The 16668-nt window shown below is 40.1% G+C and overlaps 1 protein-coding gene across 2 annotated transcripts; it reads right to left on the bottom strand.

Moving 5' to 3' along the window:
- Positions 1–516: 516 nt before the first annotated feature.
- SDR16C5 (short chain dehydrogenase/reductase family 16C member 5) lies at positions 517–16434 on the bottom strand. 2 transcript variants are annotated; one of them, XM_085313589.1, is made up of 7 exons: positions 16340–16434; positions 11270–11613; positions 5773–5904; positions 4721–4820; positions 3369–3513; positions 2661–2786; positions 517–2136 (listed from the first exon to the last, which is right to left on the bottom strand). In XM_085313589.1, exons 2-7 carry the CDS (start codon positions 11588–11590, stop codon positions 2043–2045), a joined length of 918 nt encoding a protein of 305 aa, XP_085169715.1. In that variant the 5' UTR covers positions 11591–11613; positions 16340–16434; the 3' UTR covers positions 517–2042. The 2 variants fall into 2 exon arrangements, with proteins under 2 accessions (XP_085169715.1, XP_085169716.1); XM_085313590.1 differs by lacking the exon at positions 517–2136 and adding an exon at positions 2433–2486.
- Between the last annotated feature and the right edge of the window lie 234 nt (positions 16435–16668).

Raw genomic sequence — 16668 nt, 5'->3', positions numbered from 1 at the left:
GGTCAAGCACTGAAAGACATTTCCCAGAGTGGTTGTGGAATCTCCTTATTTAGAAATATCTGAAACCTGACTGGACATGGTCCGAGGCAACCTTGTCTAGCTGATCCTGTCCTGAACAGGGTAGCTGGACTAATGACTTCCAGAGGTCCCTTCCAGCATCAGTGATTATGTGAAGCAGTAAAATCCCTATGGAGATATACTTTTCTCTAGCACAGATTAACAGGCAAGATCCTCCTAGTGGTATGACAAATCTGAACATGGTGAGATTCTACAAATCTCACTAGACTCATTGCTTTGAACTTCCCAGAAAAGATCATATATGTAGAGACACTAAGAATGGAAAGCTACCTGCCTCACAGGAACTGCAGCTTGCTACATGCTGTTTATGTGCACACTCCGCTTCCCTCTTCCTTTGCTCCAGAACCCTGCACACCTATTATTTCATAGTTAAGAGGAAAAGTGTGGCTGGTGTGGTGAAGGGGAGTGAGGAGTCTGCAAGACAGATACACCCAACAGTTATCAGTGGTCAATTTTATTATCAGTAAACAGTGCAATTTACAGACAAGAGAGCTATTACTAACATGCTCATTTTACCCAAGTGTTTCTTGTTCTTCAGCAGTAAAATAGTTCTATGTATACTTTTTATCAACTGATAAACTTCACTAATTGCATCGATGAGGGAAATAAGAGTAGTCTCCAGACCAATACTGGAAGAAAAACATCTTTTAAAAAAATCCTTTTCTCCATATCATCCTTCAATTAGTTTGCATGATAAAGAGTTTTGTATAATCTTAGTTTTCAGGTATTACCAGTTGCCAGTTGACTACTGTGAAATGAGATGGGATTAACCAGCATATGCTTAAATAGCATATATTTAAAGCATAATCCTCCTTTTTCTTGCTTTGAATTTACCAAAAGCCAAAGGGGGCTTTTTGTTTTCTAAGTAAGTGGCCACTGTCAAAGAGGGAAGGCCTCCTCAGCATTTGTCCAAAATAAGTAAATGGTCCCAACAGTAAAAGGAAAGTAAAACTAATCTCTGTGGATGTAAGGCAATCCCCTCAAATCAGAGGAACAAAAACATAACACTTAATCAAACTATAGTTGTCTATAGTGATCTCATTCACTTCACTTCTGTCAGCATCATTCCTTTCTGAAATAATCCCAGAAGCCCTGATTATGTAATGTTTGCTATGTAATACCTTTGCTTTTAGTAGCTTGTTGTCTTACCTGGCAAGATGTCTGATAGCCCACCTAGAATGGCAGTTTTATGCTGTGTTAAGTGGTATATTTTGCTTAGGAGTGGAAAATTTAAATTTGTTGTTAGAATATTGCACTTAAAAGTTACAAAGACTGTCCTTTAGACAGAGTATTAGCTTTAAAAATAAATTAGATAAAAAGTACATTAGTAGCACAAGTGCGTCATTTACATTCATTTTTTCCCCCAGACATTTAGTCATATGAGTCCTGAGATACCCTCAAAAATTAATGCATTTTACTGGTTATGCACCAGCACAGCAAATACTTTCATTTCACAAAGCTTCCATTTGTTGCAACTTGAATTTTAGAATCTGTTGTTTCAGGAAACTTGCATTCCTCAGTTTACCACAGAATTGTAACAGCTTCAGCAGCATAGCCCCTCCTTGTGGTCCAATGAGTGACAGACAGATCATATCCACTAGAGGCTTTGCTGAAGCCCTGCCAATTGCATTTGGTTTCTTGGCTCAGTCTCCCCACAAATGTGCCAATTATTAGTTTGTGATGCAGATACTTATTTAAGGTATTATAACAGACATCACCAAGGCAACTCATTTCATTATTTTTTTCCACAATGAAGTGAAAAGAAATCATTTCACTGTACTAAAAAAAAAAAAAAGTTTATGTTAAAGCTGTTGATTAAGAGCTAATTGAAAAGCAATTTCCTTAAAATTTGTTATTAAGGAAGTGAGGCACCTTAAGTTCAAAGCTTCAGAAAACACACCTTTCCCACCACCACCCCAACACAGTTCACTTTAGAGTTGCTGATATTTTATTTTCTTGCACTTTCAGTCCTTCTTCCCTCGACCTCTGAAGGAATCCATGAAGTGGAGAGCTCCAGCAAGGTCTGCAAGGAGAATGCTTACTTTCACTGGTAGCATACTGTAAGAGAGGAAGAGGAAAGGGGGAGGAAAAAAGCATCAGAAGAGTTGTGCAGTTTTATCATAGAAATCATTTTACCTGGTTGACAATTAAGAAAATACACCCTCTATTCTACAGTATCATTTGTTCTCTCAAAATATCTGTTACACTCACTTTGCAGCCTTAATTGTTAGACAGATCAGTTCCCCAGCCTGGCTTGCAACAGAGTTAGAAGTGCTCCAAGGATGGAGCAAGGGAGACCAGATCTGCAGTTAGCATGGAGGAGACCAAATCAGCACAGCCCACAGCAAAACTGCACCCAGATGGAGTCAGAAAGTCACAGGCAGGCATTTCTGTCACTGTTCTGTGGTCTAGGTGTAGGAGGAACACATAGAAAGCAAGAAGAAAAGTCCAGAAGAATGCAGAACTTTCTAAAAATTCATACTGTTAAGTATAGCTTACATATTTGATCAGACATGTAACTGAAACATCATTTGACAGGGAAGGAAAAAAATGAGAGGAAAAGAAGGAAGGGAGAATCTTACTTTTTCAAAGCAAAATAGAAATACAGACTGCGTGGTAGTATCAGAATTTCTTGGTTCTGTCGAATAGCCGTGACTATCTTTTCAGCTACATACTCTGGCTCTAGAATGGGAAGCAGACGTGGCCACCTGGAAGAGAAGGCATTTGCAATTACAATACAAGTTGTTCTGGATTCAAATTTTAATTTAAAATGTCTCCATTTTGCAGATATTCAATTAAAAGAAGAAATAAAACCTACATAGAGAAGAACCTTCATTGCATTAGCCTGAACAGAGTAAGAGGCCACTATCATTTTCACTTTGCATGATCTCCACAAAGCAGCCCACATAGTCCTCCTATTAAGATACACTAGGCTTTTATTTTGTGCCTCAGTTTTGTAATTATATAAGCATACTGAGCAGAGCTATGCACTGATTTCAGGAGCTGAATGAGGGTTTAGAAAACAAGAAGGACAACTGGAGCATTTGGCTTCTGCAGAGGAAAGGACACTGATTATATGTTTCATGTTTCAATTTAAATGAATTGCTAGGTAGCAAGGGTTTTGACATTTAAGTTGCCTTGTCATTATACAGCAGTGTTAATATCCATATGAGATCCTAAAAATAATGCAAGCAGAGCAAAGTCTAGCCTGTAAATTCCATAAAGGAAATACGAGCATGTAGCATGTTAAATATACAAGTTGCATAAAAACATCACAAAAGCTTACTCACTTGGTTTTACAGCCATCAAACATTCCTGTGTTTATGAAGTAAGGACACACAATTGTGGTTTTAATACCAGTCTTTCCCAGATCTCTCATCTCTAAATTAATTGACTCTGCAAACCCAATTGCTGCAAATTTACTTGAACAGTAATCTGTAAAATAAGTAAGACATTAATTGCAATTAAACATTTTCATTTACTAATTAAACCTTATTAACTAGCTTCAGTGGGTCTTACCACTAAACTTCACAGGAGCAGTAACAGTTTTTGATAGAGAAAAGGACAAAACTATGCTCTAATAAGAATGAAGCAAGCAGCCACAGCAGCTGTGACATACAACAGCAGCTCCATGACATACAAATGACATACACAGTACCTGCACAAAACTACTGTTTGGTAATGGAGTATTTTACAACAGAACAAGGACCATTTTCGTGGTTAGAGTATTACTCAAACGTCATGTGGTTTGTTCTTTCATTTTCCTTCTCTTAACTGTTACTACCTAGTAGCAGACATAGGGTTTTCTCTTTACATCCTTGCTATCACCTTTCCACTCTCTACCGAACAACAGCAGACGATATCTTTTCATACTGGATTTTACCTTTGAATCCATACACTAGCTTTTTATTTACTGCATCAAACTCAAGCTTTCAAGGCTCTCTGTAATCTGGTTTCAACCTGCAACTCCATTTGTCTTCATTAGCACTGCCTTGAAGGTGATACAGCTAGATTTCTTTCACTGCTATGCTACCTTATTTCATAGTGCTTGCCCTTTGCACATATTTTCCTAGAATTTCTTCTCAGTTTATCCTAACCTCAACACTTTCTTTTCTGGCACTGTATGAATTCTCTTGAATGTACTTCCAAGAGCCAGAGGATGCAAAATAAGCCATCACATATCTGCCACTATACAGTATCTAGATTTTAGTATTTATTTCAGTTTGGCAAGCAGTTAGGGAAGCTTGTACAGGACCTCACTTAAATTGAGAATATCCTAAAAAAAAAAAAAAAAAAGAAAGAAAAAGTCAATCTCTTCCCCACCGAATACCTGAATACCTGCAGGTTAACTTTACAGCATTGAAGTTTTCAGTTTCTAAATGTCTATATGAAGCTCCTAGATCCTCTAACTACCTTAGCAGAAAAGCCTGCTTCACAGGATTGCTGAGCATCTGAAATGATCTTTTGAAAGGAACAATCTGTTTAAGTTAAGTGGTTTGAAAGTATGACCATTTCCTTTACCTATATACAATGATTCAGAAAGTCAGAATTGGGTGGGGGGCGGGGTAGGGCAGGGGAGCATAGTTCACTGAGTTTAAGCTAGATAAATTGTCCAAACGAGCATTAGCTTTGTTACACTAACCTGCAAGACGATTGACACCAATGAGTCCTGCTGAGCTTGCAACACTAACTAAGTGTCCATGGTTAGAGGCCATCATTGCTGGGAGGAAGGCTTTGTAAGTCTGCAGTGTAAGTCAGAGTTGCAATGAAACATTTTACTCAAAAGCTACATGTTCCAATATTCAGAAGATGTTTTAGAAGGAATTCTGCTATTCTGCTTACAATTTAAGATTTTTTTTCCCCCTATAGTGCAAGGCAGGGGGGAGGGGGAGTTTATTGTTTCAGCTCTGTCGTCTGCTATGCTGAGACCTTCAACGTCCCACCAATACCAGTTTATCCTTATCACCTAGATAGGTATAGCTTCAGCTAGCTGTTATATTTCTTTCACTCCAAAGCTCAGAATTGTAATGTTTCAAACAGGAGTTAAACAGCAAAGAAAAATCTGAAATTCCTCTCTTTCTCCTAATAATTTAATCTTCTTCATTAAATGTCTTTAGCAACCTGAAGCATGCTTTAACATCTCCTTTGCAGTTCTTTACAATAAGAACATAACATAGATGACCTATCTTCTCTGAAAAGGAGAAAAAGCACATTAAGTTACTCATTTTGGACCAAGTCCCACCTAATCAGTGTAAGAGCATTGTCTGAACATGTGGTATTTCTTACTGAAACTATCATAACCACAAAGCAACTAGAGCAAAGACAGAATTGACACTTCTGTTACTAGAATAGCAACTTCTAGGTTAGGTCTGCATGATAGTAATACCAAGGGGTATTACTAACTACAGGATTTAGCAGAATATAAACTTCAATTCTCAAAAGCATTTCTAAAATACTGAACAGTTTTGCCTCCACCCATCTACTCCTCAGAAGTTCCCAAAGGATCCATTCTTCCACCCTTTATTTCATAGACTCTCAGGCATGGAAAATGGTACAAGAAACTATTTTTTACTGAGCTTATAAGGAGCTATATACCTTCCATATATTCCTCCATTCTAAAAGGCAAAATTAACCCTGGAAACACGTGTTAAAAAGGGTAAATAATAAATAAGTATGTATAAGTACATGTATTACCCAAAAGTGTGCCATTATGTTCACCTCCATGGTTTTTTCCACAAGTGAATCTGGCGAATCAATAAACCTCTTTCCAGTTACAATACCAGCATTGTTGATTAGGATGCTAACATCGCCAACTTCTTTTTTAACCTAAAACGAAAAGGCACAAGATGTCATGCACTATATATAATATATACTTTCCAAGTTTTTTCTATGAAAATAAAAGAAATAAATATTGCAGGTTTCAATTAAGTTAAACTTTTATTAGGCTTGCTACAGATCCAAATAGCCCTGGTTCTCCCACATTCTATCCTGATGTCTCTTTCTAGAGCTAAGCTAGGACCTGGACATTTTTGTGGATCTGAAGCCCGACAGTTCTACAGCTCCAAGAAGGCTTCTGGTTTCAGCACCTCTGGTTCCTGCTATGACTGTTCCGTATCAGTCTCTACTGCAGTGAGTTTGTCTAATACAAAAACTATTTTGCTACAGTGAAACCATTTTAAAACCAATGAGCCATTCTGTACTTAAGATTATTTCTATGTCATGCTGTGAAGCATAGTGCAGAGATCTTTAAGCTAGTTCCAGCACAGCACTAACCTCAAATCTGTGTGAAGGCTGTAGTATCTAGCTACATTACACTCAAATCCTTTTACATTTTCCATACAGTTCCTTGGGTCAAAAAGCAATGCAGCTATACAACTTCCAGACCACAGGCAGCTTGCACAGCACTTCTGATGAGCAGAAGCAGAACTGGATTTCCTGCTAGTAGCATTGATTGCCTATGTTCCAAGAGCCCAGGAAATTCTCTCCCTCACTGCACAGGGCAACAGCTACTTAACGGCATCTTAACAGAATTCAGGTACCTCAAGATGCTTTGTGCCATTTTCCACATGGCCTACTTCACTTGACTACAGATTTTAAACACTAACATGTATTACGTAGTGGCCCTTCATAAAGTAATTTATTCTTACAACTTTCTTGTTTGTTCAGGTATCTTGATTAATATAAGCAGCTTTATAGGTCAGAAACTTTTGAAAGGTTCTCTTACCAAGTAAAGGTTTTTATACAGGTTTATTTTTCATGAAGATCCCTTGAAAGAACATCATGGTTCCATTTTTATTAGCTCTCAAGACAACATAGGAAGTGAGAAAACTGAAGTTCAGGAGTTTGCTATTAAAATTAAACAAAAGTTTGGGGTTTCTGAATAAAAGATTTTGCTTATGTACCTACAGCTAAGGTGATGGAGCAATGACATGTGCAACAACAGAAGGCAGAAATTTTATGAGTCTTCTGGAGCAGAGTATGCTGCAGAAGTGCTTTTCTGTATATTTGTTTTGATTCTAACACTGTACCAGACTCTTTGAGATGATTCCCAGAGCTTAAGTTAGCTAAAGAATAATCTCTACATATTTAGCTCAGTAAGAGGAAATACAGTTTTCATTTCAGCTCCAGAATAAGAACTTTTGTGCAGGCTCATCTGAAATGATAATTGTAAGCCATCTAATACAATCATGATACTGCATCAGCTTTCATGAAAAGAGAAATATTTTAAATGCAGTATCTGAATTAGAGCACATTAATTTAAGCTATTCTGGAAAAAGAAAATAAGTTTCCTAATCTTGTTTAATCTATGATTTCCAGATCAAGTGTGATCAGCACATATGCTTAGATAGTTTATGGAAGCATATTCTTCCTATGCCATCTAGTCACATAGCTCCAGACCATAGAACCTCATTTCTTAATGGTCTCTCCTATGTTAGGTAAATATAGTGACTGAGGAAAGCACAGGCAGAACCAGGAGCACAGCTTGTATAACAGTAAGAAAAATAAAAATAAAAAATAAATAATAAATAAAAATTAGAGATTTATCACAAATCCTTCACTCCATCTTAACTTCATTTTTCTTAAATTTGTTCCAATCTCATCTATATTTGTTAGCTAGCTAACCATTTAAAAAATGCTAAGCAGCTTTGGTAGGATTATACAGAATAATTTTTATAATGAATACACAAGCCTCTCCACCTTGGTCATTGTTCCTATATATGCTTTTCTTTCTATTGCCCTCTCAGAAATTTATTATGTAACAACTTAAGTATTTCTGAAGTAGCCCACATGATCTCTACAGATAGCCTTAGAAAAGTTGTTCCAGTCACCACCGGAGCATGAAATGCATCACACATTCAAACCAGTATGAGTTCAGAGACATACATATAATCATTAGTAAAAGGTACATTAGTATTGCCTCACGTAAGATGATTTAGTAATCCTAGAAGCCTGGACTAGTATCCTGGACTTACTCTTTGAGGCAAATGACTGTTTATGCAGGTACTTCTATTATGCTCCTCTTGTGCACACAAGCATGGACAGAGGTGGGGCTATGTGGCACACAGTTTACAACTTGGTTACTGGGATATTCAGGTTAGATGGATTAGATATCTAGGTTAGATTAAAACACTGTCAGAAGAGGGGAAAGAAGAACAAAACCTTGATAGCCCTAGTTCTAACTAGTGGCAAAAACCTGAATGACCTCTTCCCTCCCCTATGTTTAAAGATAGCTGTTTCTACCCAGCTTTCCAAAACATATTCACACCTTGGATAGAATCCAAAGCAGATTCCAGTTCGTTCTTGCAACCCAGACAGATACCGCTGGCTTTATGACACATCTGTTCATGCTACTTTCCAATAAACTAGATATGGAACCTCCTTGCTTAGCAAACTAATCATTTTAGCTCCTTTCTTCTCTCAACTCTTGCTGTGCACAACACAGAGAGCTCAGACAGCTAGCCTAGGCTCCCACATCCTGCCTTGAGGCCAGGCGCAAAAATCCTTTACAAAATCTTTTGTTCTGCTGACCTTGCAGAACTTTAAATCTCTTCATTGTACAGTGCAAGAAAATGTGTTCCAAGTGTTTTCACAATGTTTACCTTACACAGGCCTAAAACAAACAGCTGATCCTATTAAACATCTTTTCTAAGCATGAGTAGTTTCCTGTTTGTTTTCACATGTGTATTTATGCCTTGTAAATGGAACTTTGCTAGTAATTACTGTGATTCCCAAACAGCATTCCAAGGTGTCTACTTCCAAAGAACCAAGACAATGTTTCCCTCCCTTCCCCTTCCATAACTAGCTGGAAGGGGTAAAAACAAGTACTGGATGAAATATCACTGGGAAACGTATTTCTGATGTGAATGGTGGCAACACTAAAGAGAATTCTTAGAGAAGTAGAAAACTGGTTGCAAACTGACACCTTGAATGACAAACAAGCAAAAGCACTGCATAAGCAAACCAGTAAAGTGCAAGAGAGATCCTGGAAGTAAATGTGAGCCCAGATGCAATTCTGCAACTTGATAATGAGGAAAAGGCTTCTATTTCCTTGCAAGTAGCAAATCAAAAGTCATGAAGAGTTCCCTTCCTCTTTCAGAGGCCTAAAGCCTGAAAGTTATTCTAGAGAAGGCACAGTAGCTGGGAGAAGGCTGCATTCCTTTTGGGGGTGGGGTGCTTCTGAAAGGGAGACATTATAAATCAACTTTAAGGTATAGCTTTTAATAGCCATAAGCTTTCCTTCATGCTGCTGCTACAGGAAAGGAACAAGGACACCACACGGCCAGGGCTTTGGGGTTTTCTTCTCACTGAAATAATTGTTTTTCTAGTCCCTGAGTGTTAAGGGATCATATCCTCTATGTGGCTGATGAAGTACCAAAAGCGGGTATTTCTAAGTTCATGTTCATTTCATTTTGGCTGTAGGACTGTTTTGCTGGGCACAAAGTTTTCAACAATATCCTGTCCTGCCTGTATGAATTTAGCTCACTATAATCTTGCAAAACTCTAAGTCATTGTGTACAGCTGAATCACAGAAAAAACCCTCAGACTCAACTGTTTTGCCTCATCTTACAAAGGCTGACTCAGCACACTATGAACCAGTCTACTATATTGTACTAAAACAGTGCCACTAATTAGCTAATATTAAGGTCTTATTGTTACTAGTTGGAAGGGGAAGGTGTCAGTTGACTCTGCATCTGTTGTCAGCAGGACACATTTCTGAAACAGTAGTTGGCCATTTTTTTCTATATAGATCAGCCAGAGAATTGATTCATCCATGGATTTTCCCAGTGACTGGTGACAGAATAGTTTAAGTCAGGAATCCTGCACTCACCAGTTACAAACCTTCTTGCCATTTCCTCCCTCCAATCTCCCTCTTGTTTTTATCATCCCTAACCCTCATCATATGCATATCCACATCCTCTTTTCCCTTTTATGTTTGATCAAATAAAGTTTTGCTCTCCACCTTCTCCATGAGACCCAAGCGCCAGCCCTTGAGTTCTCAAAACTGAAGGTTAGTTGCCATCTTCTAGAGCCCTTCACACTACTCTCTTCCTCCTCCCAGTTCAGCAGGAAGTCTAGAGGCCTGCAGCGAAACATAACATAATTGCTCTACTGAGACAGAAGATGTGCAGCTTAGCCGCCAAAAAGGAGCTGCAGGACATGCCAAGCGTGATAAGCACTATCAGAATCGAAAAACAATAGCAGCAGCCTCTAACAAGCTATAGGTCATATGCAAACTCCACCTGTCAGAAAGTTTGGTTTATGGTCATTCTCATAGAGACAGAAAAATACAGAGCACGAGACCTTCTTTAACAGCACTGGAGAGGACAGAATAGAAACATCATTTTGGCTAACAAATGTTCCCAAAGACAAATGATTTTTTTTCTTTAAAGAAAAAAAATATCCTGAGGTAAACACTCACTGTGGAAACTTTCTAGCCCAACAGTTAAGTTTAGCAGTATTTTAAGCAAATGAGAACAGGTTGTTATAACGGAAACTGTTGAGCAACTTTAGCTTTTGGCGTATCTACTAGTCTGCCCAAAATATATAACCATATGCTTTATTTCTAAAGCACTTCAAAAAGAAAAGTAAGAAATATTTAAGCCTTCGAGAGATACTTATTAATTTTCTTAAAGCGCATCTACAAAATTCATTGATGGAGTTAGTCTAAATTTGCCTAAGCAGTTAATCATTTTTATGAGGTATGGCCTTTATGGCTTATTTTTATAGAAGATTGCCAGAACTTGAACTACTTCATCAATAAACTAACTTTCTGCACTTCCCCAAGTGCTTGCTCAGTAACTGAACTAATCAGGGAAGCTAATCAGTTGGAATTCTACTAAAAAAAAAAAAAAAAAAAAAAAAAAAAAAAGGGGGGGGAGGAAAAAAAAAAAAAAAAAAAAAAAAAAAAGGGAGTTAAAAAAAAAAAAAAAAAAAAAAAAAAAAACATAGGGGGTGGGGGGAAGGGGGGAGAGAGAGAGAGAGAGAGAGAACTTTTTTTTCCTCTGTTAAAGGAACAGAGGTATGAAAGAAAACTCTAGAAAACAACTTTCTTAAAACAGGTAGCATATGCAATAAATTCAGAACTGATTAACCTCTTACTCTGAAGTCTCTCAAACTTACCATACATCATACATACATGCACGCACACATACTTTAGAACAGCATCAAAATCACAGATGAAGTACTTTACCTGGTCTGCTACTTTGTAGACCTCCTGCCTTTTGCTACAGTCACAGGTGTAAGACTGTACTCTTACTGCTCCATTTTCTTTGGCCAGTCGACTTGTTTCCTTCAGCCCCTCTTGATTAATGTCCCAAAGAACCAGTGTGGCTCCAAGGCGGGCAAATTTTATAGATAAGAGTCTTCCAACTCCACTTCCTGCTCCTGTTATTAATACTATTTCACCACCAACACTCTTCTTCCGTTTAGGTACAATCAAGAATACTAGTGATTCCAACAGGTAATAAAATGAAAGTCCAACAACTTTGAGCACCTCCAGGAAGACGTTCATCTTGAGGCTATTTTGTCAGATACCTGATAATGGAAAATGTTTACCAGACTGAATAAACCATAAAGAAAGACAATGCAAACATTAGTATTTTAGAACTGAAACACGTTTTCAGATTCAGTTTAAATATTCTCTCTGTTCTCCTTCTGAGTGTTAAGTGCTTCAAAAACACACGGATGTGCATCTGCATGTCTGGCCCATTTGCTTTTTTTGCCAAATCATCTTGCCTGCAGGATATTCCCACTCTCCTTCAGAATGCAGCACAGAATTGATTTACCACTTGGCAGAGGAACGAAAACCTCTACTCACTGGCTTTAACAATCCAACACCCCTAACTCACATCAGGAAGGCTTTCGACGCTGACTCCCATAACATCCTCATAGGCAAGCTCAGGAAGTGGAGGATAGATGAGCAGATAGTGAAGTGGATTGAAAACTGCCTGAAAGGCAGAGCTCAGAGTGTTGTGCAAAGTCTAGTTGAAGGCCTGTAGATATAGCAGGGTACCCCAGGAATCAGTACTCGGTCCAGTATTGTTCAATCTCTTCATCAATGACTTGTATGAAGGGACATAGTGCCTCCTCAGCAAGTTTGCTGATGATAGAAAACTTGGAGGAGTGGCTGATACACCAGAGAGCTGTTCAGAGGAACCCTGACAGGCAGGAGAGACGGGCAGAGAGAAACCTTACGAAATTCAACAAAGGCAAGTGCGAAATCCTTCACTCCATGGGAATAGCACCACACACCATCCAGGCTGGGGGCTGACCTGCTGGAAAGTAGCTCTGCTGAGGACTGGTGGGTCCTGGTAGACTGCAGGCTGACCACAAGCCAGCAACAAGCCCTTGTGGACAAGAAGGCTGATGGTATCCTGGGTTGCATTAGGCAGAGTATTACCAGTAGGCCAAGAGAGGTGATCTTCCTCTTCTACTCAGCCCTGGTGAGGACACATCTAGAATACTGCATCCAGTTCTGGGCTACCCAATAAAAGAGAGACATGGAGCTACTGGAACAAGTCTAGCAGAGGGCTACTAAGATGAAGGGACTGAAGCATCTTGTATGAAAAAAGGTTGAGAGAGCTAGGCCTGTTCAGCCTGGAGAAGAAAAGGTGGTGGGGGGGGGGAGAAATATTATCAATGCATATCTGAAAGGAAGGTGTGAAGAGGATGGGGCCAGACACCTCTCAGTGGTGCCCAGCAATAGGATGAGAGGCAACAGGCACAAACTGAAACACAGGAAGTTCTGTCTGAACACGAGGAAAAAAAAAAAATCTTTAACGTGAGGGTAATAGAGACCGGAACAGGTTGCCCAGAGAGGTTGTGGAGTTTCCATCCTTGGAGATATTCAAAAGCCATCTGGACAAAAGCTTTGGAAACGTGCTCTAATTGACCTAATTGACCCTACTTGAACAAAGAGGTTGGACTAGATGATCTCTAGAGGTCCCTTCCAAGCTCAACCCTTCTGTGATTCTGTGATTGTAGTTTCCACCTTTGCTCTGACACAGCATGGACATCTTTAAAAGAAAGACTGAGAGTTGTACCTTAAGTATCTAAAGCAGAAATGCATAGCAATCCCAAATCAGAACTGATGGTAATCAACTCTAGTGCTCATAAACTTGTAGTTTAGACAATTATATAAGCTCAGGGAAGGGGGGGGGAAGAACACCAGAAAACCCACCTTTCTTTAAGGTGGTTCTTAATTTTTGCTTGCAGTAGGTCCTTCTTAGCAAGAAATCATATGCATCTCAATGCACAGTCTCAACTTTATTTAAAAACTACCACTTTAGGGAGCTTCAGAATACAACATGTCTTTATAAGACTCCAAATTACACTGAGTAAATTATTGGTTGTCACCAACTAGCTTTTCAATTACCAATACTACCATTACTGTTCAATTACAAAAGCAGGCTCTCCTTCAAAGTATCTTGTTTAGAAGCACACTGTAGTTTACTTCTCTGCCTTCACTACTCCGCATTAAACAAACGTTATGGGCTTGAATTATACCATCTCACGTATCGTTTAACTTTGCAGCCTATGCTCACCACAGCAGATCTGACACTGAGCAGACACTTAAGTCACTGAAAGAGCAATGCCTATTCCCCAGTATACAGATGTTATGCAAGAAACATGGCCTTAATCAGAATGTGTTTTAATCTGACTAACTACAGTATAAAGGATTAATCTTCCTTTGCAGCTAAAGGTACAGCACTCTGTGGTTTACTCTTCAACCTTTAGTACTACATACCTAATTTAATCACATCTCTCAGTTAACATCGCTATCTATGTACACAGGCAATCATGTTTGGCAAAAGAGATAAGTTACCTAGATCTCTGCTACACTGAGCAAAGTTCGTGAAGTTTAGCATCTGCACATACACGTAATATGACTAGCCTTAGGTTTTGGTACATAGTAAATAACTCCATTTCTATAACGGAACAGGCAGCTACTATAACAGGGCAAGTCATTTCTGAAAAAATCTTCTGACAGTAATGTTAGGAAATCTTAAAACCATTCTGCTAACAGAAAAATGTTTACCAAAACCACAGTGGGTAGGGAAGCAAGTTTTTCTTTCTGAAAATGACTAGACTAGTACGGTAAATGGTTTCTATTCTTAGATCCGTTTAAAATGGAACAGAGTGTGTGCTTAGATTCTGGCACAGATAAGAGACAGTAAAACTGATGAGAAATGAAAGAAACACCAAGACAGTATGATAACATTTTTCTAGGGCTAATATTGACATTTTCTGTAGTAGACTGTCACAGCTATAGCACTACTACAGAAGTAAGCAAAACAAAGTTAATCAAGGAAAAATATTAAGTTTCATGTGATTCAAGAAAACAAAAAACAAGCTTTTGCAAATACCTCTTTGCTGGGCCTAAAACAAAAGCAGCAAAACTTTCAAATAAACACAGATGCCGAGTTTAACTTGATTACACTGCCTTAATGTAATTAACACAACACTTTCTCCAGTTGGGTGAAAGGTGATTGGTATCTCTGGGGCAGATAAGGATGTTAAAGGTGTGATACAGATTGGAACAAAGGGAGAGGTCATCATTTTTCAAGTATAATACACAATTTGACCTACACCTACAGGAACTTTAGGAGCTTTTATGTATGTCAGTATTAGCCCTAGAAAAATGTTACCATACTGTCTCGGTGTTTCTTATCTGTGCCAGAATCTAAGCATGTACTCTATGTTCCACTGTAAAGGGAACTAAGATGAGAAACCATTTACCATATAACTAGTCATCTTCAGAAGGAAAAATTTGCTTGCCTATCCACTATAGCCTTAGTAAACATCTTTCTGTTAGCAGAATGGTTTTAAGATTTCCTAACATTACTGTCAGATTTATGTAAAATAATCATGCATTAGCCTTGCATAGGACAGAGGTACGTTAGCACTTACAGATGTAGCTACTGTTGGCAGAGTCATCTTAAGTATACATTCTTCTGTTAGCATAGGTACTCCACGTCCCCCAGTGATATGAGTGCTTAATTGTCATTGACTCATCTGTCACCTAACTCAGCTTTAACTGGGCTAGGAGGTCTCCATTCCACACTGGCTCACTGCATTAGTGGGACTAATTAAAGCAACCACTGAAAATAAGAGTGCCCACAAGAAGCAATGCAACTAGCCAACATGCTTGGCTGATTTTGGCTCCTCAGCCAAAGTGACCAGGGATCTATTTACAGCTGTATTGACCAAGGATGCCTTTGGCTCAACTACAATATTAGACTCTTGAATATAAACCACAACCTTCTGACTGCCTATGTTGCCTTTAACATGCCTACACCCACACATAAATGTCAAAAGCTGTTACATGTTGTGAGATATCAAACCCTTACATGGTTTATCTGGCAGATTTCTTTTCAGCTATTGACAATTTTGCCAGCAGTCTTGTTCATGCATGTGCTGATGCTCACACCTGATTTTCTCCTGCAAACTGCCACTACTCATGAAACACCAGAGCAGAACTTAGGCTCACTTCTGAGCTGGAATATGCCTCTGCTAGTCAAAGTTGATCATATAATATAACAACAACAACAAAAATTGGTTTGCTCAAGGCAATTAGGGGCAGGTTTAGCTCAGCTGGTTAGAGTGTGGTGCTGCTAATGCCAAGGTTGCGGGTTCAATCCCCATATGGGTTAGGCTGAGGGTTGGACTAGATGATCTCCAGAGGTCCCTTCCAACCTCACCATTCTATGATTCTACGTTCTGTTAAAAGCTGATCACAAAACCACCTGGTAGAGGTAGGCACGAGCTGTCTCACTGCATTTGGAGGTTTCAAGTCTCAAAAACACAATGTTCCCGTAGTGACAGTCTGAGGACTCAATGCGTAGCAATCTCTTCCTTACTAGCTGGAAGATATCAACTCTGTTCTAACTTACTGCGTTGTTGTGGTCTGGATTACTCCAGGAAGGCATACACCATCTGCTAAGCCACTTAACATCAGGTTAGGAAAATAAAGGGGGGGGGAAGCAGAAAAACAGAAAGCAGGCAGGTTTCCAGCAGCTGTTTCCAGCTCAGCACCGCCGAGGTCTGCGCCCTCACGGCGGGCCGCGCTCGCTGCGGCCGCGGGCTGCTTGCACCCCCAGCCGCGCCCGCGCCCCGGCCTTCGTGGCGGCGCGGAGCGCCAGCCGCCGCAGCCGTCCGCCCGCTCCCCACGCGCAGCTCGCAGCGCCCCCGGCACGTCCCCCGCAGCCTGCCCCCGGCGCGGGACCCCCGCCCCGGCGCCGCAGCCCTCGCCCGGGGGTACCTCGGCCTGCTGGGGAGGGTGCGGACAGGCCGGGATCCCGCGGGCAGCGCTCCGGCCGCGCCGCGGGGCCGCCCCGTCCTTTTTGACTTGCGCCCGCCCCTCAGCGGGGCCTGGCCGGATGCGCGGGGGCGGCGCGGTCGGCCTGTGCGCAGCGCCGCGCCGCACTGCACTGCACCGCGGGCGGAGGCAGGGGCGGCGCTGAGGCACATCCGCAGGGAGCGCGGCTGCGGTGGCCGCGGGCCTTTCTTCTTTTCGCAGTTTCCTTATAACTGCTGGTTTGCACAGTGTGTTCTATATGTGAGCTATATTTCCTAACTTCGTACTAAATG

The sequence above is a fragment of the Rhea americana genome, unplaced genomic scaffold (genome assembly GCF_003343005.1).
Source record: "Rhea americana isolate MKP2758 unplaced genomic scaffold, rheAme1 scaffold_39, whole genome shotgun sequence".
Taxonomy (NCBI): domain Eukaryota; kingdom Metazoa; phylum Chordata; class Aves; order Rheiformes; family Rheidae; genus Rhea; species Rhea americana.
Note: the sequence above shows the minus strand (reverse complement) of the source record. Positions and strands in the feature narration are given on the sequence as shown.